This window comes from Lepisma saccharinum, chromosome 3, assembly GCF_977018435.1.
Source record: "Lepisma saccharinum chromosome 3, izLepSacc3.1, whole genome shotgun sequence".
In the NCBI taxonomy this organism is placed as follows: Eukaryota; Metazoa; Arthropoda; class Insecta; order Zygentoma; family Lepismatidae; genus Lepisma; species Lepisma saccharinum.
In genome coordinates, this window is record NC_139231.1 from 65,810,735 (window position 1) to 65,838,346 (window position 27,612).

The window sequence follows — 27,612 nt, forward strand, 5'->3', positions numbered from 1 at the left end:
ACCGTTCCAGCAAGTAGAGCAGCAGCGTTCCGAAAATTGATTGTAGTTCATGTCTCCGCCTACGTAGTCATCGTACGCGTGCTTGAGGTTGGTATGATCTTGACGAAACAAACATATGAAATTAGCGTTGTCGCGTAGTAACTGTTTTGGAATTTTGGAAAACGTTTGAGCTAGGTAGAAGCAATCCATTTCTTTGTGACGACCTTGCGTGAAAAAGTTGCGAATTTCATTTTGATTTTCCAGGATGGCGTCGTCGAACACAACGACTGAATTTTCACGACAATCGTCGAGTGGTTTTATTTCCGAGGCGAACGTTGCAATGTCCAGACCATCGTACACTTTCATCAGTTGCTGGTATTTGGATTGCTCCAAACTTTTCGAGAACACGTACAGGTGCCTGTTCTCAAAAGGTAACAAGTTACCTTTTCAGATGCATTTACCTGGCTACCAGTACTGCGGACCGGGTACCAAACTCGAGAAAAAATTGGAGAGAGGGGGCAAGAGTGTGAATCCGTTGGACGCCGCATGCAAAAATCACAACATCGCTTACAACACCACGCAGACGGATCTGGATGCACGTCACGAAGCAGACAGAAAGTTAGAGCACGCAGCTTTCGAAAGGTTCGTGAGCAGAGACGCATCGCTGGGTGAACGGGTCGCCGCACTGGGTAGAGTCCAGCGCAGATAATTCTGCCGTGCGATGCGCGAAACAACTAAAAAAGCAGTGTTGTTAATGGAGCAGATAGAAAAATCGCTGCAGTGCGCCGATGCACAGCTGTTACGTACAACAATAAAATTAGAGAATTCAGGTCTATCTAACGTTGAGTTTTAAACGTCATGCATTATACCAGGACTAGGATTAATATGTACTAACAAGTGACTTTGTATGTAGCTACATACATATGGACTAAAAAATTCGCAAAATATGAACTAACACATAAGTAAAATTACCAAAAATGCTGCAAAGAAGACTTCTTCATACGATTCCTTATTTGAGTGATTTCAAGCAAAATAAAAAAATATATATATTATTTTTCATTGCATTAATGCACTGGTGGCGTTCTAACTTTTCACTTCCAAAACCCGTATACACTGGTATGGAACTGCAACGGCAGATAATAACATGCCAACGTGTTAAACCGCTACAATTGCACCATAACACTCCTCCTGAAGCAGTATTATTATTTCCTCTCTGAGATCGGCGACAGTCGGTTGCCTTTGTTGTACATTTACAAAGAATGCCGGCTTCCACAACAATAACAAGTACATATACTGCCACTAGACGATAAGCTGCGCGGCTTTTTCTTTTGTTATGAACCAGGGCCGGCGCTAGTCATTTTGCCTCCCTGGGAGGTGGCGGCAGATGCCGCTCTATTTCAACCCCCCGGTCATTACGCAGCAGCGGAAAATTGAAAATCAATATATTCCTAACTAAAACATCAAAATATAAAATAAATAATGAGACTTCTTATGCTATTTCAATACTATTCAGCGCAAAAGAATATCTCGCTCGATCACAGTTTTCAATAGGCTTATCACCCATCAAAGCATGGCAATTTTAACACAGAAAACAATATGTATCGCATTAAGCAGCAAAAATGACAGTCTCCTCTATGCAATTTCTACAAGAACACGTGCCGGAGCCAGAGTTGAAATGATGTTGGAGCTACATAATTTATTTATTTTGAATAATTCCAAAATTATGAAATATGAACAATTTGTTGCTGCTGTTCGCTGCTCTCTTGCCAAAATGCTTTATTGGGATGCTAACACCATGACTGGCTTCCTCCTTCATGAACTCGTGCACGTTGCTTAGAATTTCCCGAGCTTGGCTATGCAAGGTTTTTGATTTCAACTTCGACAGAACTGGAGGCATTATGGAATTTAACGTTCATTAGCAAACACACACTTTTACATACACACACGCAATACACGCACACAACGTCAAACCGGTCAAATACTTAGTATAAAATAAAAATATGGTGCTTCCAATCCAACAAAACTCACCGCCACTTTACCTGCCTTTTCCCCTTCCATGACAGAAATAGTGCTTCATTATTACAGTTGGCAACACTAGTTACTAGCTAGCCAATAAACATGCACTGCATAAAAAAAGCAAGCACTACGCCGTGCTATATTGCCACATTAGCGTCCCTACCGAACGGTGGGAACCGCGAGCTAGAGCGCTATTCAATTGTTTTCAATGATGTTTGCGCGAGTGTGTCCAGAAATAGAATGACAATGTGGCAACAATAGCGAAGGTTATCGAGCAGGGTAGAACACATAATGCTAAGAGAGAGGGAGACGAAACGAAAATTCGTTTCTACGCAACAGCAAATTTACGTGTGTGGCACTCTACCACCATCGCCATGAACACGAAACAAAAATTGGGGTAGGGTATATAAATAACATAGAGTGAAAAATAATAATAATAACAACATGTCTCGTATAACTGATTTGCCGCCCGAGCTACTATGTAAAATATTTAAACACGCAGTAAACGGAGATTGTGAGGATGTAGGGAAACTTGTAATCATAGCAAGAACAACGCCGGAATTTCGCATCCCTTGTGAAATGGTTCTCAAGGACCATCTTCGGGAGATCAGCGGCCTGAGGTGCAGTGATCTCAACATTCTGCTTTCGGCTGCAGAGGAAAAATTGGACGAGAGGTTGGACGAACTGTACGAGGCAATGGAGGGAAGAAGATGGTACACAGTAGATTGGTACAAGTCTATGCAGGAGAGGGAAGATATCATTACGCACATCATCGCGTTTTCCGAAGCACGGACTTTCTTCCTCTGTTAAAAAAATAATAATATATATACGTGTAAAAAAAAAACAACTTGAAGTTGGCAATAGAAATATTTTTTCCACACTTAGAGCACAATTTGGTTGCACATATTCGCTTTCCCGGCACACAAGTACGACAGTGCCTTTGAAAATGTTCACTTGACATAGCAATTTGGCACGTAGGGCAATTTTTTACAGAACGCATAACGCAGAGATTTTTTTGGGGGTATGTTATTTAATACCTAATGCTGTGCAATGCAAAATATAATTGTTAATTTTTTTTTTTAACTATTTTCTATGACCTTATTTGGGTTTTTTTTTTCGCCAAATTATATGCTTCTAGTCTCCTATACAATACAATATACGTACAATATTGTCAACAGTATCATATTTGAGCACGTCGCTTGTCGCCTAAACACTACAGCTCACAGGTTGGTAAAATCTGACATGAAAGCAGATAATACGCTTATGCCTTATTTATATATAATTTTCACGGGCGTACAATATTGTCAGCAGTATCATATTTGAGCAGGTCGCTTGTCGCCTAAACACTACAGCTCACAGGTTGGGAAAATCTGACATGAAAGCAGATAATACGCTTATGCCTTATTTATATATAATTTTCACGGGCGTACAATATTGTCAGCAGTATCATATTTGAGCAGGTCGCTTGTCACCTAAACACTACAGCTCACAGGTTGGTAAAATCTGACATGAAAGCAGATAATACGCTTATGCCTTATTTATATGTAATTTTCACGGGGCGTTCAATATTGTCAGCAGTATCATATTTGAGCAGGTCGCTTGTCGCCTAAACACTACAGCTCACAGGTTGGGAAAATCTGACATGAAAGCAGATAATACGCTTATGCCTTATTTATATATAATTTTCACGGGCGTACAATATTGTCAACAGTATCATATTTGAGCAGGTCGCTTGTCACCTAAACACTACAGCTCACAGGTTGGTAAAATATGACATGAAAGCAGATAATACGCTTATGCCTTATTTATATATAATTTTCACGGGCGTACAATATTGTCAACAGTATCATATTTGAGCGGGTCGTTGTCGCCTAAACACTACAGCTCACAGGTTGGGAAAATCTGACATGAAAGCAGATAATACGCTTATGCCTTATTTATATATAATTTTCACGGGCCGTTCAATATTGTCAGCAGTATCATATTTGAGCAGGTCGTTTGTCGCCTAAACACTACAGCTCACAGGTTGGGAAAATCTGACATGAAAGCAGATAATACGCTTATGCCTTATTTATATATAATTTTCACGGGCGTACAATATTGTCAGCAGTATCATATTTGAGCACGTCGCTTGTCACCTAAACACTACAGCTCACAGGTTGGTAAAATCTGACATGAAAGCAGATAATACGCTTATGCCTTATTTATATATAATTTTCACGGGCGTACAATATTGTCAACAGTATCATATTTGAGCGGGTCGCTTGTCGCCTAAACACTACAGCTCACAGGTTGGGAAAATCTGACATGAAAGCAGATAATACGCTTATGCCTTATTTATATATAATTTTCACGGGGCGTTCAATATTGTCAGCAGTATCATATTTGAGCAGGTCGTTTGTCGCCTAAACACTACAGCTCACAGGTTGGGAAAATCTGACATGAAAGCAGATAATACGCTTATGCCTTATTTATATATAATTTTCACGGGCGTACAATATTGTCAGCAGTATCATATTTGAGCACGTCGCTTGTCACCTAAACACTACAGCTCACAGGTTGGTAAAATCTGACATGAAAGCAGATAATACGCTTATGCCTTATTTATATATAATTTTCACGGGGCGTTCAATATTGTCAGCAGTATCATATTTGAGCAGGTCGCTTGTCACCTAAACACTACAGCTCACAGGTTGGTAAAATCTGACATGAAAGCAGATAATACGCTTATGCCTTATTTATATATAATTTTCACGGGCGTACAATATTGTCAACAGTATCATATTTGAGCGGGTCGCTTGTCGCCTAAACACTACAGCTCACAGGTTGGTAAAATCTGACATGAAAGCAGATAATACGCTTATGCCTTATTTATATATAATTTTCACGGGGCGTTCAATATTGTCAACAGTATCATATTTGAGCAGGTCGCTTGTCGCCTAAACACTACAGCTCACAGGTTGGGAAAATCTGACATGAAAGCAGATAATACGCTTATGCCTTATTTATATGTAATTTTCACGGGCGTACAATATTGTCAACAGTATCATATTTGAGCGGGTCGCTTGTCACCTAAACACTACAGCTCACAGGTTGGGAAAATCTGACATGAAAGCAGATAATACGCTTATGCCTTATTTATATATAATTTTCACGGGGCGTTCAATATTGTCAGCAGTATCATATTTGAGCAGGTCGTTTGTCGCCTAAACACTACAGCTCACAGGTTGGGAAAATCTGACATGAAAGCAGATAATACGCTTATGCCTTATTTATGTATAATTTTCACGGGGCGTTCAATATTGTTAAGAGCGTTAGTTTTTGTAGAGCTCTCTTTTTCCATCTTTCCTCTATACACAATTAGCTAACCTAGCATACAACATACCTTCCTAATTAATATAGATATTGTCACACATTCCTCTTATTTTATACTGTTGTAAATAGAAAAAATTATGTATGGTAAATGTTTTGTACATTATAGGGAAAAAATGCAAAATATCCCCCAACTTTAATTCGATCCACCTCTGAATCGAATTTTTTACATATTTCACGCCGTCATATGTTGTTCTATTTGCTTCTTTTACTTGCCTTGCTTAATTAACTCTCGCTAATTAGCATTTTTTTTGGAAGAAGTCAACTAGAACAACATATGGCGGTATGAGAAATATGCAAATCAAAGAACATTTTAGCAATATAGGGGCCCTAGCAATTAGCTTTCTCGACTAAGAGTACTCCTTTAAACGTCTTCTGCTGATCGTATTACTAAACGAGGACGTTTAAAATGTTTGGGTGTTGAAAAAGTTTGACCCTACTTTTTATTTCTATTGTTTGCTAATAGATGGCGCTAATAGTACCCCCTCCCCTCCCTCTCCCCTCTTCTCCTCTGCTGTATGACAAATAGCACAAACATAAAAATCAAGATTTTGGAGAGCAAAACATAAAATTTGCATGCATCTGATGTCGAACCAGGAACTTTTATCTTTCGGGGAGTCAACATTATTTTTTTACTCAGTCGTCATATAACATGAACACACGCAAACATTCACATGTGCTTTTTATTATTTTGTGTTCGGTAAGTACAAGTATATTTTTACATAAATTATTGTTTAATTTAATAAATTGTAAACTCAAAACCTGCTAAACTAACACTCCTTCTGTCTATTGAAAGCGAATGTTGCGTGCATACGGAAATAACACAGAAAAAAAAAGCGGATGGAAGCAATTTAAAATCAGTGGTGCAAGGTTAGTATTACGAGAGCGTAAAAACATGTGTTTTCATTCAACTTCAAAAAATAAGAATAAATGTGTGCATACAGAACACATATGCTTTCTTTTCACAGTTGTAAAATCATATAAATTGTACATGAAGTAAGTTACGGGAAGGCTCTCTCTTTTATGTCTGTGTATATGTTGTACAATTAGGTACAAGTATTGTACAATTAGGTACAAATTGTTGTACAATTATTTTCCCCAGTTGTCCAGTTGGAGTTGGGGGGCATAACACTAGTACTATTTGTAATTACAGTGCTTACTCATGTATTTTGTTTAATATTTTATTTCAAATTCACTGTCAGAAACTAGTGTTGCCAGTTCCTGGATGTAGGTTTACCTACTCTGTTGGTTGTCACTGTCAAGCTTCCAGTATTCGTACAGCGTAAAAAGCTATAACCCCCCTCTCAAAATATATACATTGTATACGCCAAGATGCTCAATAGCCTAGCAACACATCATGAAAAAACATGCCAAGAGGACCCAGTGGGTTTATAAGTCAGTGCTGCCAACTCCTATTTGTGGGTTAGCTTAACCTGTGAAAAATCATATAGTGGAATTTTTGTAGAGTAGGTTGGTAACACCGACGAGCATCAAATGATGATTTCAAGCCTCAAATAATAATTTCGAGCCTCAAAAAAGGAACATCCAATAGAGTTGCCAAATATAAAAAAAAGGCAATAGACCCCCCTCATAAAAGGCTACAGTAAAAACCCACAGTGTCGCCAACACTAGGCCCCCCAACAGTATTGCCAGACATAAAAAATACATAGGCCCCTCAGGTCCTTTGATAAAAATTTACAGTGAAAAAACCCAGTAGGTTAACAACACTGTCAATCTACGGTAGTGTTGCCAGATGTAAACAGAGGGCAATAAACCCCCCCCCCTCATAAAAGGCTACAGTGCCCCCCCACAGTGTTGCCAACTCTACCCTCAAAATATACATCATAAAAGGCTACGACGAGCGCCACAACCTTGGTGATTTTTTTCGGGTAAGAGTTGGCAACACTGCGCCTTACGAGAGAAATCCATTAAGGCGATCGAGCGCCACGAGCGCCAAAAGAAGATTCAGTACTCTCTATTTGCCCCTACTATTGGAAAATACACTTGACGCCATTCATTTATTAGTATTTTCTTGCATATTAATGGTATCTTTCTAATTGTTATATTCTCATTGGTTTTATCGTGCAAAATCAAGTAGCGTGGTACCTTATGCATCTCATACGACAGAGAACAGTTGCGGGAATTTGATTTATATAGAGCTTCTTAGTGTTCTCCAGGGGTCCCAAAGCGCGTATCGCTACTGCATTAATTCTGGAGTTTCTAAATATTCACAAGGCACTTTGTGGATTAATATCTGAAGTCTGTTTTAGGAGTCTGTGGAGAAAGTTCATGCATAACGGTAGAGAAGGGGAGAACGAATGGCTCGAGCGAAGCAACACACGTTGTTGCTGCAAACAGTTAGTAGGTGCAGTCGTCGTTGCGTCCACGCAATCCTTTTCCCTCTCACGCGTTCATTGGTCGAGCCCACTCGAGTCACTACTTACGCAGAGACCTCGTTTTCGTTCACTTGTTACCAGGCCCGGATTTCCCAATAGACCTCATAGGCCCGGGCCTAGAGCGGCACTTTGGTAGGGGCGTTATAAATCCTTATAAATGTATAAGGATTACCTAATTTTCGGAATGCCTCTTTTTCTCTCCGGACACACGAATGGAATGACCTAATGTAGTTGTATTGTAAATATAAGTTAACGAAGAATATTTCTTAAGAGAGATAGGCTAGCAAGGCTCGGAACTAGTTTACTAATTTGTTGTTTTAATTACCGACGTTGTTGTTTCGAATGTACAGTATTGTGCTGAGCCGGGTCGGCAATTGCGGCAAGAACGTGGAGCCTGCCGCTTGCTTTTGGAAGACAACACCGGCTTGGCTGCGTTCCAGGAACGCCGTTCCTTCTTACTGTCTGCATTGGCCGCATATCAAAAGCATGTGATTCGCGTTGAATTGTTGAGAATTAAACTGTCGGCGCAAGCATTATTAAAGGGGTTTCGCATTGTACTATTGTAGTTGCTCGAGAATATTATTCAAGAAGTAGGTGGTGTGTCGCGTCTCGCGTGTGTCAGTGTCGGACGTGCGTTTGTTTGGGTAATTAAAACGTCATTACGCTCATTATGAGTGATCAAAGAGTGAGACTCAGTGGGTCACAATACAAAAAGAGAAAAGCGGTGAAAGATGAAAAGCAGGAAACATTTCTGAAGAAGGTTTCGAAAATCAGTTCTTTTTTTATACAGAAATGTAATAAGGAAAAAAAGTGGGGAAAGTGCCGTTGAAGAGCCCAGTGTGTGTTCTGTCAATTCTACAGATGTTCCTCATGCATCCAACGAATCTCAGGCATTGGCATCAGTCATCAGTAGCGGATCACCTAATGATTCTTCAGTTCAATGGCGAATTCTGGTAAACTTGAAACTAGTGGCATATTAGCGTAAGTGTTACTGAAGAACACAATCTAGTGCCAAGTACAGATCCTACATTGTGGAAAATTGATGAACAAATTCGTGATTACGTAGCTGTCCATGGCGTCAAACAGAATAATTAATACTGCATCCCGTTAATAGTAAAAATAGTAATACAGAAAATAATGATTTTTTTTTTCATTCTTGATAAACGGTATGAAGGCCGTTGAGCTTGTTTGGCCTAGGGGCGGCAAAGAGGTAAATCCGGCCCTGCTTATTACACAGACTACGTGCCGGGGCCGTTTTCTCAATATAGTATAATGAATGTGTCGTGTTGATTTGGTGGTAGTGCATGCGCGCTTTTCCAATCACTGCGCATGCGCAGCCAACAGACCGAGGCGACACGATTGAGAAAACGGCCCAGACGAAGAGATACGGAAGCGATAAGCGACACGTGCAACTCGTGTCACTTTAGTAAGAAAGAGTTGCATTTATTTCCAAGTGACACGTGTCGCTTTTCACTACGGTCTAGATGCTACCTTAGCGAGTGTACAAATGTATTGAGAAAACCTGAATTATCTGCTTCTGAAATTTTCAAGAGAAATTACAACGAAATTTATGATGGAGAAAGTAAAAAAAAAACATCATTAAGAAGCTTTTTCGTACCCTTTTTTCTGCCAAGTAAATCGTGTGTTATCGAACATGACCTAAGTGACCTTTCCAGTTTCGCAGAAAAAGAAGCATAATTAAACAAACAGAAATGAAAATCACGAGAATGGCACGTGGTCACAACTTGCCGATACTGGTGTCCTGCTTAACGAATGTTGTCAGAAACAATAAAGTGAATTCGACCGGATGTTTGTTAAAAATGTCCACGTAATCTAGACACTAGATGCGATAATTCAGTTGATGTAGAATAGGGTTATGTATATTGCTGCTTCTTTCCTTTAGATGTGAATATATTGCGAATTGAGACTATACAGGTCTTATGTATTCAAGTCCAGCTGGATTCCAATTCAAAATGCAATTTGATTGAACTCTATTGCATGTAACTTGAATGAATTGAATACTCAACAAATACAGGCGAATGACCTATGTAAGACACTAGAATTAATTAGAATTCACAGTTAAAGCAATCGGAATTTTGCACCATTATTTCCAATTATCTGGCTAATTTTGTACGTATTGTAAGTATTTGTTCTAAATTGTAGAATTACAAGTACAGTCAAAAAGTAAGACACACTTGACTACAATACCTGTAATATATTAGTACATAAACGCAGTACTGTAAGTTCGTAGTTTGAATCTTTTGGTACATTTGTATGTTACTCAATGTATGATCCAATGGGAGTAGTGCATATCTGCCAGGGCTTCTTCCCAGGAGATGAAGCCATGTTGGAGAACTTAGAGGCAGATGAGGGGGAGATTAGGTCTCCGAGATGGTCAAATCGCTGAAAAAGAAGCCATTAAACTTCCAAAATGTCTGAAAGTATAAGGTCATGGTTGCATGTGTACTATAATATCTGTAATGTATTTCTACATAAACACAGTACTGTAAGTTGGTAGTTTGAACCTTTGGGTCCATTTGTAGGCTGCTCAATGTATGATCCACTAATGTCCAACTCAATCCTATAAACCTTTCCATTGTCAGTTGTGCTGAATCAGGTCTTACTTTATTGAGAAGCATTTTGATGTTCTCAATCTCTAATAATACTTCTATCTTTGCGTATTTTATTTTCTGAGTAATTAAGAGATTTGATTGTTGACAAGAACGGACCAATGAACGCTCTACTCGAGAACATAACAGCAAAGAGGCTATAGATCAAATAGTAGATTTCCTTCAATTCGGAACATACAATTCTCTTCCGTAATCAAAATATATTTCATGTCATTTCATTGCAAAACATCATTATGTGCAAGTAGCATATTTCACCCGCTATTATTTCAAAATCTGAGGGTGCTGGAGAAAGTCTAATAGAAAGTTTCGGCTGAGTGGATCGAAATATATAGCGTTCAGTGGTTTTCATAAAAAAATAAAGTTGTTAAACGAAGCCAACGTGATCCTTGTGACTTGAGATTGGCCTTTATTTTACATCAGACATTAGATAAAATTTAATGTTCAAATTTTTAGTTACTAGAATTTTCTAGTGAAACCCTTATATGTACGTCGTACAGGCTTTAAGTTTCTGAAACTTAACCAATGTGTATTTGAAGATTTAATCTACCTTAATTTCGGACGCTTTAAATTAGACTGATATTTTCTTTTGTTTCAGAAAAATGTATGGCGACCTTTTTTCAAGCGATGCAGATGATTTCCGGTGATTTCACCTGACGTGAAATTTACAGACGTCGTGCTTAAACATGGCGCTGGATTTCATTGCAGGCTGCATAGGGGGTAAGTTAATTGTATATTTAAAAAAAAGAAAGAAAAAAAAAAGATTCGTTGCTTTTGCAGGATACCGAAAACATATGTATCAATCTTCTGCAGTTGGTATGTTGAAAGGTTCAAAGGAACATGCCGGGTGTCTTACTTAAACCTTTTCTATTATAATTTGCCTAGCGTCGAATAACATGGGTACCTGGGGGAAACCCTGGGGGGTAAAGGCGGTCAGGGGCGTGATGCTGATCACATCACCCCCACTCATGACCGGATCAAGAAAGTGTGGGGCGTTACCCCCACACCCCCTATACGCCTTCATGGCGTGGTGCTAAGCACAGGGGAACACTTTACTTTTTTTACTTTACTAGAATTTCAAGCATATTGACTGTCCTCTGTAGGTGCATATTCAAGAGAGTGTAACACGAATATATGTTTGCTTGATTATTTAATGGAAAAATAGGTAGAACATTTTCTCATATCAATACAATATTTGAATATCAAAGTACTCTTGTCCTTTGAAAATGGTTCATATGCTCGACTGTTACAAGCCCACAAATGTCACCAAATAAATTCACCTGATACCATCGTGATATCAAGAATTCAAATTTGTTCGTGCCACAATTATATGTTCCTGATTTCAAATGCAATTAGCGCATACCTTGACAATGCACCTGATGACTGCATGCATGTTAATTTCATCACGTTCATGAAAGGACATACGTAGCAATTATCAATGCACGTTTCTTGTCAGTGTAACATGTCAAGGAACATCACAATTTAACAGGAAATCGAAATCTGTAACTTAGGTGCAATAGGGACGGCATTAACAAAGGATGAAAACATCGAAATTTTCCTCATATAGCTATGTAGAACGGAGCTGTTGTGCACTTGTTGCTGATTTCAACCATCACCATAATCACCAAACGCCAGTTCCCAAGAACACAGCAGCAAGGTTATTCGCCAGAGGGGCAAATGTCGTCTTTATTAGCAGATATTTGTATATTTTACCATATTTTCCTGCATTTGATGTACTTTTATTTTAGAAATGCTGACCCAAAGGACGGTTTTGACCCACCACCGTAGCCCCCACACATGCCACTTTCACCAATACAAACCCACTCATGTAACAAGAATATACCCCAAGTCCACAGGTCTCTTGCAAAGTAAAAGAAATCTAATAAAATTTGCCCCTGAAAGCGAAGAAGAAAGTGCACTTTCTTTCACATGTGATCACACATTTCAAATTTTTGCAAATCACTAGATTCCGGGAATATATTCTCGATTTCCTGAATCATGAACAGTCGGGAAAGTTTGAATTGTTGTGTATTGAAAGTGCTTCATTCAATTAATATGTAATTATACGTATATATAACTTGTCAAAATTCTTTCCGAATATATTTCTAGTCATATCGCTGATATACCCTGTTTATACCTTGTATTGTTAGTACTTGAGTACATGTGTACTGCGTCTAGTGACAAAATTCTGGACTGTTAATGTAGCCAACCAAGAATATAAGTCACTAAAATACCATTTTTCACTTTTCACTTTACTATTTCCAAATCAATCAATTGCTTCACATTAGTGTGGTGTCAATACAAAAGTGTGAGTTATAATCCCGCGACAATTTCTTATGATCTCTTCTCCGAATTTGGCATTCTGAGAAAAAAAATCACTCTAACTTGAACCATTAATTATCTTCCATATTTTCCTGTGTGGAATGAATTGGCAACTAAAAGTAGATATTTTAAACTATCTCAGTGGATGAGGTTTCGTAATGCAGGAAACCTTGTGGAAATATCTCTCCTTAGTTTACGTGTTATAGGCAATGAAATTTAGGATCACACCACGTTTGAAACACTGTACCAACAACTACAATCCATCTGACTAACACACGTCTTCCTCAAGTTCCATGTGTTTCAGTTGTTCAGTTCACAACACTTTGCTAGTCTATTCCAAATATCTATATTTAGTTTCCTGGTAGTTTTGACAAAATTCTTTTTAATATAAAAAAAAAAAATTTCATTCCATCAAACAATGCACCCTTCAATCGTTCCATTACATAAAGAGAAGTGCTTTTCTTATCATAAATACATAATCTTTTCTTACAGCTGTCGCTTAAGTACTGAATACATGCTATCATAAATAACGACAAAACGTGTTTCTTTTCTGGTCGTGAATACCCAATGTGTCAAGATAACGGCTCACAAAGTCCATTGGTAGGAAACAGCACGTGACCTCGTCTGTTATTGTAGGAAAGTTTTCCAAATTGTGTCTTGCAAGGGACAAATCTACACATCCAAAATAATATTTCGTTAGCTTAAGTTAATATACAGGGTGTCATTTTAATGTCGCCCACGGACCACAGATTTGTATAGAGGACATCAAAGCAAACAACTTTTCTCAGTAACATTTTTCTCGTTGGTGCGTCGATTCGACGCTACAGCCGTTCAAAAAAGACTATTTTGCCGCCTGGATGCTGGCAACCCAACACAACATTTGATCGTATCTGTGACGTAATTTCCTGCGGCGAAACGGCCCACGGCAGGGTTACAAGGAACACACAAATTTTGTGAAAAATGCCAAACTACCAACCACATTATTAGCTGTAAAACGAAGCGAGAAACGCTTCCAGTAGACCGAACATCATAGCCTACCAGCCAGAAGATCAGCAGTCATCTCAGGGGAAGGGGGAAGTGAACCAACGATATGAGAAATGGTAAAAAACGTATTGAAAATGAAGTGTCAATATCGGATTTTGTCTCAGCCTACATGTCAAATATCAACAACAATAAATTTTATTGAACTTCCAGCTTACATGTGGCTGTTTACGCCCAGCTACATGTCAAATAGGTGCAAATCTCGTTGCAAGGTTGCAAGACATCTACAGGTTTGTGTCCAGATGCCTTGTGGTACTTTTGTGCTGATAACGGAAGTATCCGAGGTTCACGTTGTTACAACACGTACAACCACAGTAACAATGTAATGATGAAACAGTAGCGAATATAGTGCCCTGTTCACAGTTGCAAACTATTACATGTGTATCCGGTGCATAGATAAACACAGTCGTCGGAGGGCTTGTATTACTACTACTTATATCCCTGTATTTTCAACAATTTTTGCCACTTGCCTCATAATGTCCTAAATAACATTATATTGTGTGTTACTTACCTGTGGAATTTTGAGTTCTTTAATTTCTATCTTGTCATCTGCTCAGTGTGTCATAGACAACTAGTATCAGAAGAACGAAGTGGGTAGACTAAATTGTACAGTGGGATCCATGAGTATTACCGTGCAAATTGTCCATCACCATGTTCGTACACTTTATTTGACCCAATAAAAGCTTCACAAATTAAAAGAAGACTCAAAAGAAGCTGTTGGTAACTTCTGCTTCATCATACATAAAAATCCATTGCCTAAAAGCACATAGGATGCAAGAGAAATTAATGAAAATAGTCATGGACAATTTGCACTGTAATACTCATGGATCCCACTGTACAGTGGGATCCATGAGTATGACCGTGCAAATTGACCATCACCATGTTCGTGCACTTTATTTGACCCAATAAGAGCTTCAAGAATTAAAAGAAAACTCAAAACAAGCTGTTGCCAACTTCTGCACCCTCATACATAAAAGTCCATCGCTTAAAAACAAATAGGATGTAAGAGAAAAATGAATGAAACTAGTCGTGGACAATTTGCACGGTAATACTCATGGATCCCACTGTACATGCCAACTTAGTAACTAGATTTGCAAATATTTGACATGTAAGGTGAGACAAAATTTGATATGACCACTTCCACTTGAATTCTATTTTCGTATCGTTTGTTTAGTTCCTGTTAGGTTACAGAACGTGTTTTCTCGTTTTGTTTTACGGTGCATAATGTGGCTGATTGTAGCTATGTCAGTTTTCATAGAATATGTGTGTTCCTGGCAACCCTGAAACGCATCGCTTCACGACGGGATATGACGTCACAAATGCAATCAAATGTTGTGTGTGGTTGACAGCATTCAGGCGGCAAAACGGGCTTTTTTGAACGACTGTAGCGCTGAAACGACGCACCAACGAGAATAATGTCACTGAGAAATGTTGTTTGTTTTGATGTCCTCTATACGTTTCCGTGGTCCGTGGGCGTCATTAAAATGACACCCTGTATAATTTAAGATTCTCACAAAGTATACTTCAAGTTTAATTATCTTTCATATTTTTTTTATTATGCTAAACTCTTGATATGCTCTCTTCTAAAAATAGGTATTATGCAGAATGTAGGCTACATTTTTCAAGAGTTAAGAATACATTGAAAAAATATATCAGTTACAAAATACATATAATGTATATTAATTTGCAAAGATTTAAGTAACAAATCAAACAGGTAAGGACACGATATTTTTTTTATGTCAAATGTATACCCACCCACCTTACCCAAAAGAGGAACTTATTAACTTTCTTTTAAACAATTTTGTGCGCCTATCATTCGGATGTGATGCATTTGTGAGTAGAGTTTATAAACTATGAACACCAATTCCATTCTAAATCTGTAAAACTAAAGCAGGCCGGGTGAAAATATTACTTCTTCTTAATAACATTATGTATGTGCATGATTGCCTGTTTTTTACAGTTGTTTCGAGTATTTTCATTCGTAACACTGTTATTTAAAATTTTGTGGGTAAGTTCATACAAATGTAGTAATGCATGCTTCAATGCAAAAGTTTAATCCTACATTTCGTGTCAAATAATTGTCTGATGTTAGAAACAATAAAAGTGTCAATTTTTTATGAAGTAGAGTGCAGAACGGATGAGGATTTGTGCATTTATGTTATATCCGTATATGCTGTGAAATACGAGAGATACATGCTGTGTAATACAAAATATGAGAAACGCAGATAAAATCAACTACTACAAATATTCACAATTCTTAGTAATTGTACAAAACAAAAATCATCAAATTTCAATGTTCGTTAAGAACAGTTGACATAGAATGAACTTTTTTCATCCATAAGCCTTTGTTTATTCAGAGCATTACACACTTCTCCTATGTAAGATTTCGACATTTGCTCCCTTATTACGTCACGTGCAAGAAAATAAACAAATGAAATAGTTCTTAGTTACCAGCCGGGGTTCTTAATATTCATGGCCTTTATCAGTGATTACAAGTCAAATATCTAATGTGCCTGGGATTCGTGTTATCTTATATACTGTTTAGATATATGGCTGTCACCCAAAAATTGAAGCCATGCATGCCATTTTGTAAACAAATTAAATGAATTTAAACTTTTATGTTGTAATATCTTGCAGTTCACATAACTTACTGCACGTCCTTCTGGCATACAAAATATCACATGGTAACAAGATTTCAGCTGAGTATAATCATATAGCATAATGTGATTGGTTATTCGCGTTGTTAGTTTGGTTTGAGTTGCTGTTTTAAGTCCACTTTATGCACAGTAAGGCTAATCGGGACTGGACCTACAATTTAAAGTGGGATCCGAACCACTTGTGCCTCCACCGGGTATCGAACCCGGGACCCCTCGATTACAAGGCAATGACGCTACCACTGCGCCATGGGGGAGGCCCTTATTCGCGTTGTTACTCTTTTGAGTTAGTTTAACGTTATATCTTTCCAAAGGCATCTTACACAATCATTACATATTTTTAGCACCCTGTGTCTAAATTTCAGTTTAATATTTTCTAAATTGTGTCATTTTTGTTCAGCATATTTCAATGATCATCCTTCACAACGGTTTCAATGATTGCGACAATCACTTATTGTCAGTGGCGGCGATTGGTTTCCAAAACTAGAGGGACAAGGTGCCAGAACTGGAGGGGCAAGGACAGTTTACTTTTCCTTGTAGATGAGGTTGAGCATAGTTCGGGGGCAAAAGTGGAGAAAATAGGGGGGAAATTGCCCCCCACGCCTTCCCTAATCGCCGCCACTGCTTATTGGTGTGAAAGCTTATTGTCAAATATAAACCTAACCATAATAGCCTAAAGCGTTAAAAATAACATGCTTTTAGGTTATGGTTTCAACATATGTTCTTTGTCAACAACAGGACGTCTGACAACCCTATTTGTATACACCCAATATTATTAAATATTATTATTAACTAAATCCAACGTAACTAAACCTATTACTAAAATACAGTTTCTTTAATATCCCTGAAATCACGTAAGATTTATTTTTGTAAAACTTGAATAATACATTTTAAAATTTTCTTTCAAACTATGATAATTCGAAATAAATTTTGAGATGTAGGGTGCAGTCACGTACTAAGTCTTATGAAAAGTTAATGTGATTCTTACAACCCAGATTGTCCATGAGTGTACATATAATACCCGAATCGCTTAGCAATGATAATTAGTCAGTAGTCTACTAATAAAACATGAACTTTATTGTATTAAAACAGCAAAACTCATTCATTCTTTCTCACTTCAGTGGTTTACATCTCTCACAAATGACCTATTAATGACCTCTGACCTGTGAGGCAATGGTAAACATATTCTAAAGTTAGTTCGCCTGTCAGCTTCAGCGAAACCAGTTCTCGCAGGATCATCCCCAACTTATCTCACACAGCACACAGGCAAACACGCAACATGTACACACTGACCTCCTACACACCCACAAAACTAACCAACACAGACTGTTGATTGGACCCTAAACTGGAAGTACGTATATTCAATAGAAATGTTCAAGGGTACAATTGAATTCGAAAACGAACACGTGCAACCTGATTACAACATGTACGTGGGTGAAATGCAGAAGATGTAAATGTGATATTTTATGTAATCGTTTCAATTCTTGTTGGACACTAAAGTTCAGTAAAATCCCTGTATACTTTGGAAATGCGTTGGTTGTTGAGAGCGTTTTATCGTTTGTGACTTTCTTTCGAACCCTGACCACTCTACCATTACATCAGAAGTTGCTTTAGCGCTTGCCAAACTTTAACAGTGCACTAGTAAATCACGTGCGCTTCTGATGGCGATAAATTGTGACACTCTCCAAGTTCAAAGTATCTACAGAGAAAAAAAAGGTTCGTTGTGCGAAATCAGTTAGTGAACTGGTTGGATTCAACGTCATACAAATTTGTTTCGTTTTAACTTTCAAATGCAACGTCAGGAATGCAAAACTAATCTTAATTTTAGACACTCTATTCTAAGTTTTCTTTCCAACGCTTCACACTTCCAAATTAGATCCCAATACAATCTGTAGCTGGGAGTGCTGGTGGGGTGAACAGTGTGATGTGCATTTTATCTAAGAAAACAAACGCCACTTATATGTTTATTTAGTCTGAAACAAAGTCTGGCTTGCAGACTCTATACTGTACTTCCGGTTAGGGTTGCCAGACGTCCGGTTTTTCCCGGACATGTCCTACATTTTAGCCTTATGTCCGGCGTCCGGAAGGAATTTGAAAAATATCATAAATGTCTTATATTTTGAGCGTCACATAATATAAATTAGAAAAATACGTAACAGAAAGAAATCATGCACAAGTCTATGGACTGCGCTTCCAAACTCAATACTGAAATTTATTTTGATTCAGTCATTGCCCAAAAAGAAAAAAAGTTTGTCCTGCTATTAAATAAAAGGGAAAACGGAAGCAATTAATGAACAAAGTTTTGGAACCACTTTCTGTTCAATGCCTGAGCAGAATTTCTTGCCTTAGCGTTTATACTGATGGAACAAGGTGTTGCCCACTCTTATTCAATATTCAGTATAATTTGTTTGTAAAGCAGGTGTATAGAGAACAAAGTTATTCAGAGTGCCAGTCAAGAAAGTCATGGAAGTCAAGAAAAAGTAAAGAAATCATCAAGCAGGTCAAGAAGTCAATAAAAAGGCAATAAATAATTCTTGTGGTCGAGAATTTTTGTTATCATAATGACTGATTGGTTGATTTAGTTCATTTTAATTCACTTTTTTCTGTCGCTTTGGCTAATCGCGAAGATGAGGATGAATGGTGGTTAGATAAGATGGATGAAGGGACAGTCACAAACATATAGGGACAACTGACACAAGCCCCACATAAGATTATACTGGCTGTGAGTCCAGACGCTAAAGAGTCGCTTGTCTGTCAAACACAATTCAGGATGCATTAATACGAGAAAGAAGATCTAATTCTCTTCTTAAATTCAGCTTCAGTTTTTATCTTAACTGGCCCTTTTTGGTAGGGGTTTTCATTAAATAAATATTTATTACTAATTTCCAACTTTAACTAAGTAGGAGTCGAATAAATGAAAATTAAGAAAAACGGAAGAAAGGTCTAGAAAAATCCAGAAAAAGTCAAGAATTCTGGATGTGTTATTTTGGTAGACACCCTGTTATTGAACTAAAACTACCTAAGATGAAACTTCTGGAACCATTTTAAATTACGGTATTTGCTGAATATTTGTTTGCCATTGCAGGTCATAATTCAAATGTTGAGAGATTACTTTCATTACCATCAACACAACAGACTCACAAGATTAATTATTTTTTCATAAAGTCTGTAAAATGTTTGGTACTGGTCCCTATAATTTTAGAGAGTTTGACTGTCCACTCTAACACAAATATAGTTTGACTAAACCTGAAATTTTGATAGAAATTGTCTTCTCTGAGAAGTACCACTTAAATCATGTAGTAAGAGGTGCATTGATTAGTATGATATCAAGTTTTGAAATTTTGCATTTAAAAATTCATTAAGAATTCATTTTTTAAAATCTGAAAAGTGTAATTTTTCAACTGCTTTCTAACGTGTTGTATATAAATATGTATTTATTGATAATGTTTTGTGTCCTACATTTTGATTTAATGTCCTACATTTTGAGACAGGATATCCTACATTTCCCTTACAGCGATCTGGTAACCCTACTTCCGGTAGTCCCGGTCTTGGTGAAAAAGTGGTCAGCATTACGCACTAAAAGGGCCAGGAGTTCCTGGTTCGAACCATGGCCATGGCGCTTCACTACCTTATATCTCGGTTATTTAACGTCGCTTTCCTACCTCTTGGTTTAATCGCGATAATGCGGATGAATGATGATCGGATGATAGGGCAAACACAAGTGTACATTATTTAAATAATGCATGCTATCCACACCTAGGGTTCGAGAACTTTTCCTTAGTAGTGACTTAGAATAATCACTCAGTCAAGGAGGCTGGCCCCTGCGTGCAGCATGGGTATATCATTGTTTGTCCTATTATCATTCATCCTCATCTTCGCGATTACATCAAGAGGTAGAAAAGCGACGTAAAATAAAAGAAATAGAAATATGAATATAAATTTTCACACTGTTAAATGAACTTTAAATAAAACCTTTTGCACTAGGGTTGCGATTTAAGTTTGCATGCTTGTTTTTGCATAAATTAGTGACTATTTGTCCTACACTCATAAATAAGAGTACAATGCCAAGACTTACCTAATACGGGCCTCCCCGTTAGCGTAGAGGTAACGTTGTCGCCTTGTAATGAAAGGGTCCCGGGTTCGATACCCCCTTGAGACACATAGTGGTTCGGATCCTATTTTAAACTGTAGATCCAATTCCGATTAACATAAATCAGACTTAACACACAAACTCACTTACTTACCTAATACATTATTTGGTGATACTACTGAAATGTATAAAAGAAGCACAATGTAAGAGGAGACAAAACACATCAAGAAAGAAAATACGTAATGAGTTTATACAGGGTGATCCATAAAAGACTGGTGAGAAAGCCTTTATTAAGCAGTCTTGGTAGTTTTACAAAGGATATTTCAATCATGTTTTGAAGATCACTTCACGCTGGTGGGTGACACCGTTTCTGAAGCAGTCGGACCACAAAGCTACGTCGCAATATATTTTGCAGCTTAGAGACAGGAATAGCCGCGATTTCATCAATGATGTTGGCCTCCAGTTCATGGATTGTTTCTTGTCGTGTTTCAAAGATTCGGAACTTTAAATAGACTCAGAGACACCGGTGCTGGGAATGTGCCGGCCAAACCATGTCGCCATATCGGGAGAGGAGGTAGCCTGGAAACCACTGGCGTCTCGAATGAAGCACGGTGCTATCGGCGCTGTTTCTCGATTTTTCAATAAAAGGGCTATTCTGTTTATTGACTGACTCGAACAACAAGAAACGTTCAGACACGAGGTTGTCAATAGTTTCATGATCTGTGGCCAACATTTGGAGAAACATGCCACATAACTTTACACGCGCCAATTTGTCGGCAGGTTGAATCTTGCGGATGTAGCCTCACATGCAAAATTTGACTGACACCGCCGTTGCTCACGTGCAATTTCTGCGACGTTCGGCACAGTGATCGTTGTAGACTTCTTTGGATGGATGTCCACACACGATCGATGTTTATCTGTGCTCTGAAGGTTCGAGGTCGTCCAGGAAATTCCATATCACGAACGGGACCTTCTTCGTGCCACTTCGCTCTACAACGCCTTATGGTATAACTGTCTTCTGCGCTTCCGTCGGCGCAAAACTCGTTAGGTCACTACTACAGACTTGGTTTTAATGAACAGCTCCACTTCGCGAATATGGTCTTGCACACTCCACCTCTCCGTGGCAACTGAATATACCAGCACTGCCACCGACCATCAGCGCTCCCTCCACACCACTCACAATTCCCTATAGGAGGTTAATTGAGACAGAAATATATAAATAGTTTCTGACTGTTTTAAAATTAATTACGCATGAATGGCATTTAGAATGCTGTATTTTCTTTCATGTTATTATTATTAATGAGAATAAATTTGGGAACGAGGAATCTAAAACAGGAGTGTACGTACACACCATTGCACCACTTATGCCAAACGGGAAAGAAGCATTCCTGTTTTAGAGAAGTACACGTTCTCTCGTAGTTAATCTTAATTCCTTATTATTCATTAAGAATTAGGAGTATTAAAACTTAACTTTTGGAAGATAAACAATAAATGTGCCACTGACAAGTTAAATCTTTTCTAAAATCCTGATAATCAAGAAAATATAACCTGAAGTAAGTGGTTGCAAAGTATTAATCAGCATAGTCAAAAAGAAAATATTCTCGTTCGCTGCTCATGTCCTTTTTTATCGTTATGTTCTGCCTTACTCCACATATTCGCGAAGCAGTTGGACCGATTGATCTAGCGACACATAGATAAATGCATCATATATTAGAGCCATCTGATTGTCTTTCCTTGAGACAGTACGTGAATCGAACCTACGTCACTCTCAATTTCACCAGCTATTCCACCATCGAGAATGGCCGTTCTGTTGTGTCATTTGATACAATTTAACTTATATTTTTTGTGGTATAGGACATATCGGTGCTGGTACTTTTTAACGTCGGGTATTTTGGGGCGGGGCGGAATCATGTTCAAGCCAGGCCAATTTGGTGGAAATAATATACATATATCTTTGTGTAAAGACAGCCGTTTCTTCCTGTTTAGCAAAATGTGCATTTCCCGATTTTCTCCCTGTTCTCTTTAAAAATACAAGAGATGGGCAGTATATCATCAGTGCCTTAATTGACGCAATGTTGCAGGCCAGCGAGGCTCTGGCGTCTCGACCTACGGCCAGTATAATCGACCATAAAGCTGTGTTGTCCTATGTTGGTCCTTCTGTGTGCCCCTTTACAGCATCCGCTTTTAATAGGTAATGTTATTTTAGACCTAAGATACAGATGTTGATGGTAAGGGGCTGCTCCTTCTGGAGTGTGACGAGTACAAATATCCTAAGTGCTGCGATACAGAAAATTTTCAATGCAATCAATCAATTAATGATGCATTTAGATTTATAATGCGTATTTGATTCGATTTATTTTGTAGGTACTAAGTACACTTTTAACAGCTTCGTTTGCGACACGTGTAAGTAATATGTATATTTTTTGTCACCAATTCGAATTATTTGTGTATTTGACGCATTCTTTGGTCATTACGCATTTCATTGAAAGTACGCACTATGCGATGATGTAGATATGAAGCTCTAAAAAAATCCTTACGTGTCTCTCCCCACTCTATAACTCCTCTGCCCTTTCAACTGACTATGATGAAATGTTTAATCGTGACTTATCAACGACTGGAAACTTTCCATGGATGATACGTTTCGAGAAAAGAAACGGCTGCAACCGCTTATATCTGCATGAACTTTTCATGTTAATCTCCGCATGATGTCCTCACGGTAATAGACAGTGAGGATGCTACGATGTAACCTATATTAGGAGCTGTCATTTTCAAATTTGTATTTGCCTTCTTTACGGCGTCTTTCTGTCTATATAGGCTAACCGATACGATAAAAATGAATGATAATTAGTTGAGATTGACTAGGGAGCACTCTCACTGGAACACTCATGACAGGATTCGAACCTGGATCCGTCGGTGACAACATCGTGATTCCAGCACTCAACGTACCGGTACTGAGAAGGGAATTTCCATATTTAAACTGAATACATTTTATCACATTCTCAAATCCAATAACTAAAATTTTGATAAATCTCGTACAAACGAGAGTTAAAACTCATCCTCATTGTCTCAATTAGTAAAAAGTGGCAGAAATAAGACGTAAAAAGTAATAAATATGTAAACCAATGGACCGTTTTCACTAACCATGTCGAGAAGTGTGATATCGTGTTACAAAAGTAAATTATCAACGATAGCTTTAAAATAAAAGTACAGTTGCACTGAAATTTTGGATATTATTATTTAACGTATACTAATTCTCAACAAGTGATCTAAACAAATTCTACACAAATGTATTTTTTGAAAATTTCATATATCTTCCACATTGTTGCCAATGAACCGGTCTTAAAGTTCAATGTCTCACGCAGAGGGGAGTTAATGGGGCTAGAGACCCTCCAGAAATTTTGAAGAAATCAAAATTTTTAAATTAAAGCAGTAAAGAAAGGCCTCTTGAAAAACCAAAGTGGTAAATGACCTCCGATTACCATTTTGTCTTTGAACAACTTTCTAAAGAAAGGTAAAATCGGTAATTGCGAAATATTTCATAGTCTTATCACGCCTCTATCTGGAAAGCAACCATGTGATATCTATTTTTACAATTCCAGTCCCGTTCGAAAAAAGAAAAATCCTGCGTACGCTAGTGCATGCTGCCGTCCTCAATTAGTTTTGCCTGAACATCACATCGACACAGCAATGTAAGCTTTCTATCAGTCTCTGTTCCGAGCAAAATCAATCCAAGTTTTACCATGCTTGCGAAATTTCTTCGTGTCCATCTTAACATTATCCTTCCACCTTCGTTTTGTTTCAAATGGTCTTCCTAAAGATCTTACATCTTTAATATAAACTCTGCAAGAAATTTTCTTTTCTCTCGAATACATCCTACTCGTCAAAGTCTTGATTTATGTGGTCCAATAATATTAGAACCATAATACAGATTTTGTACTTCAACATTATCTCATTTTATATTTAAATATTGTTCTTTTTACTTTCAAAAACTCCAAATTTTTGTTTCTCTTTTTGTGTAATGGTTCACATCAATATCATATTACAGATAAAATTACTGTTTTGCTTATTCTAATCATTAGAATCTTTTATATTACTAGAGGATAAATGTTTATGCATAGAAAAGTAACATACATTACCTGAATTAAGACTTCTTTTAAAACTTACTCTTAAACATAATATTACTCTTTAATATTTGAATTTGAAAACTGATTCAAATTAGTCATCAATGCATAGGTTTTTATTATCAGCCTACCAAATATCTGATTTCGGCCTGTAAACACGTATTTACTTTCCTCTTTGCTAATTCTGAAATCTATCTCCTTTCCTGCTTTATAAAAAGCTTATATGTTATAATGCAGGTCTATATAAGCCTGTACATATATGTACACTATGCAGGGTGAACAGAAACTATAGGGACAAACTTCAGGAGGTGATTCCTGACAGGTAAAAGAACAAAAAAGTTCATATCAACATATGTCCGGAAATGGAAGGTGAGTCTGCAATAAAGCAAGTAGTACCGGTACACATTACATGGCACGACTTTCATCCATGTTACAGCAAGTGTTCAAAGTGGCCTCCATGGGATGCAATGTAAGCGTCCACACGTCGCATCATGGATTGCCTCACTCGTTCGAATGTTCCAGCCTTTTAGCGTCACAGGCTGCACGGACACGCTGTTAAAGGGTCTGCACATCAGGAACTGACTCAGCATACACAACACTTTTCAGATCCCCCACAAGAAAAAACCAAGTGGTTTTAAGTCCGGTTATCGAGCGGGTCATGCCACAGGCCTCCTCGTCCGATCTATCTTCTGGGGAAGATGTTGTTGAGGTGTTGACGGACAATAATGCGAAAGTGGGTTGGCGCTCCATCATTCATCAGCCACATTACCTGTCGTATGGCCAAATGCACATTCTGAAGCAAAAGAGGCAGAGTGTTCTGTACGAATTATAGATACGTCTGTCCATTAAAGCGTTGTGGAAGAACAAATGGTCAAAGTAGGTAGTCGCCAATATTGCCTGCCCAAACATTGATGCTGAACCGTTGCTGACGAGACGATTCAACCATTCTCCGAGGATTGGCTGTAGTCCACAGATGACGACTGTGTATGTTGACGATGCCATCTCTACCAAGATTCATCGGTGAAGAGGACTGACGACAGGAATCCCAATATGGTGGTGGCCTGTTGCAAAAACCAGCGACAAAGCCGTTCCCTTGGAGGAAAATCCTCTTGTGATAATCCCTGCAGGTGATAGGGATAGTAGCGGTTTTCATGCAGGATACACAACACTGTCGCTTGGTTTACACCATGCTAGCGAGCCACTTGCCTGGAGCTTGTACTGGGGTTGTTTTCAATATCGTGTAGGACACGTTCCTCAGATCTGGTGTACGCACATGCCGCTGCCACCCTGTATGAAAGGACCGATGCTCACACAAACGCCCAAAAATGGCTGCAAAGATTTTGTGGTTTGGGCGGTGCTGTTTGTCCGGGTACGTGGCTCGATAAATCTGTGCGGCCTCTCGACCGTTTCATCTGCTTGACCGTATACGAAGACCATCTCGGCTTGCTGCTGGTATGAATAATGGACCATGGTGCTTCAACGTAGTTCTAATCACAGATTCTCCAACACAAAAAGGCACACTGTGAAAGTTGTTATGAGAGGATGATGTCGTTCTTCAGTGTCATCTACCTTAGCAAATATGCGTTTCCGGACATATGTTGATATGAAGTTTTTTGTTCCTTTAACTGTCAGGAATCACCTCCTGAAGTTTGTCCTTATAGTTTCTGTTCACCCTGTATCTATCTATCTATATATATACAGGGTGTTTCTAAAGGTCGTTTACAACGCTTGGGGGGTGATTCCTCACACGAAAACAAGCAAGAAGTGTGAGTAACATTTTTACGACTGAGGCTTCGTTTCCGATATAGGAGCCTCGCAAAAGGTGACAAAGTGAACGTCACACTTAACTAGGACGAATATTATCACAGATAGAGAGGCGGTTCCAAGGGAATCATAAAGGAATCGTATGTGCTCAGTCCGGAAGTCACTGTGAAGAGTTCACTGCACGCATGCGCAATGGAGTCCTCAAAGGAATTGGGGATTTCCAGCAAGAACAATGCATGGAAAGGGTATGTAACGCAGCAAGAAGGACCGTGACAATGAGAAATGCGTTAAAGACAACACATTCCGACCTCAAACATCAAAACATGAGCACGGAACACAAAATCCGAAAAGTTGAGCACGGTTGCATACCCCAGTTACACGCGAGGAATGAACGAATCATGTCATGTGACATACGAGAGACACATTACTCCACCAGGAGGAGGAAAAGAAAAACACAATATCAGATGATTGCGACAACGTGTATTTTTACACGCGACAACTACGTAATACCCCCTCCCCACACGCACAACAAACAACAAATGGTACAATGTCTTACGCACAGACACTGTACACCAACTGAAGATGTCACTTTCACCACACAAAGGGGGTGGGGAGCAATACCAAGAGTGTTCTCACTGGGATTTGCCGAGGGCGATAATCACAGCCGGTTTTCAAAATGTCTGTCGTTCACTTCTACGCAGAGATGACAGCGACGAATCAAGGATTTTCGAGTACGAGCAAACAAGCCAGGTGCATCTGCTACCGTCGCGGCGGCGACGTTGATGAGAGCAACGAGATCCTCAGCTGATGTGACAGGTGTGTCGTATACGAGGGTTTTCATTTCTCCCCAGAAGAAAAATCGAGAGGGTTGAGATCTGGTGACCTCGGTGGGTAAGGCACAGGCTCATTCCTACCAATGAACCTATTGCGAAACACATCATGCAGGAAATGTACTACATTACGATCGAAATGAGCTGGTGCCCCATCGTGTTGGTACCACATTTCTTGCCGCAGTGGCAAAGGTACGGTCTCCAACAGTTTCGGCAGAACCTCACTAAGAAATGCCTGATACGTGCCACCATTCAGGCGAACAGGGAGAATGTATGGTCCAATTAAATGATCATGTACTATCCCGCATCACACATTCACTGAAAACTTGTGCTGGTGATGGGCCACAAAAAGTGCATGTGGGTTGTCAAAGTCCCAGACATGACTGTTTCTACTAATGAA

At 38.6% G+C, this 27,612-nt stretch overlaps 1 protein-coding gene across 1 annotated transcript in view; it reads left to right on the forward strand.

The window, feature by feature from the left end:
- The window catches only part of LOC145985094 (mitochondrial basic amino acids transporter), a 54,216-nt gene that overhangs the window by 17,861 nt on the left and 8,743 nt on the right, over positions 1-27,612 (forward strand). Inside the window, exon 2 of the mRNA XM_083118689.1 lies at positions 10,989-11,110. Coding sequence (XP_082974815.1) covers positions 11,077-11,110 — 34 coding nt within the window. The 5' untranslated portion in view covers positions 10,989-11,076. The remainder of the gene's footprint in view (positions 1-10,988; positions 11,111-27,612) is intronic.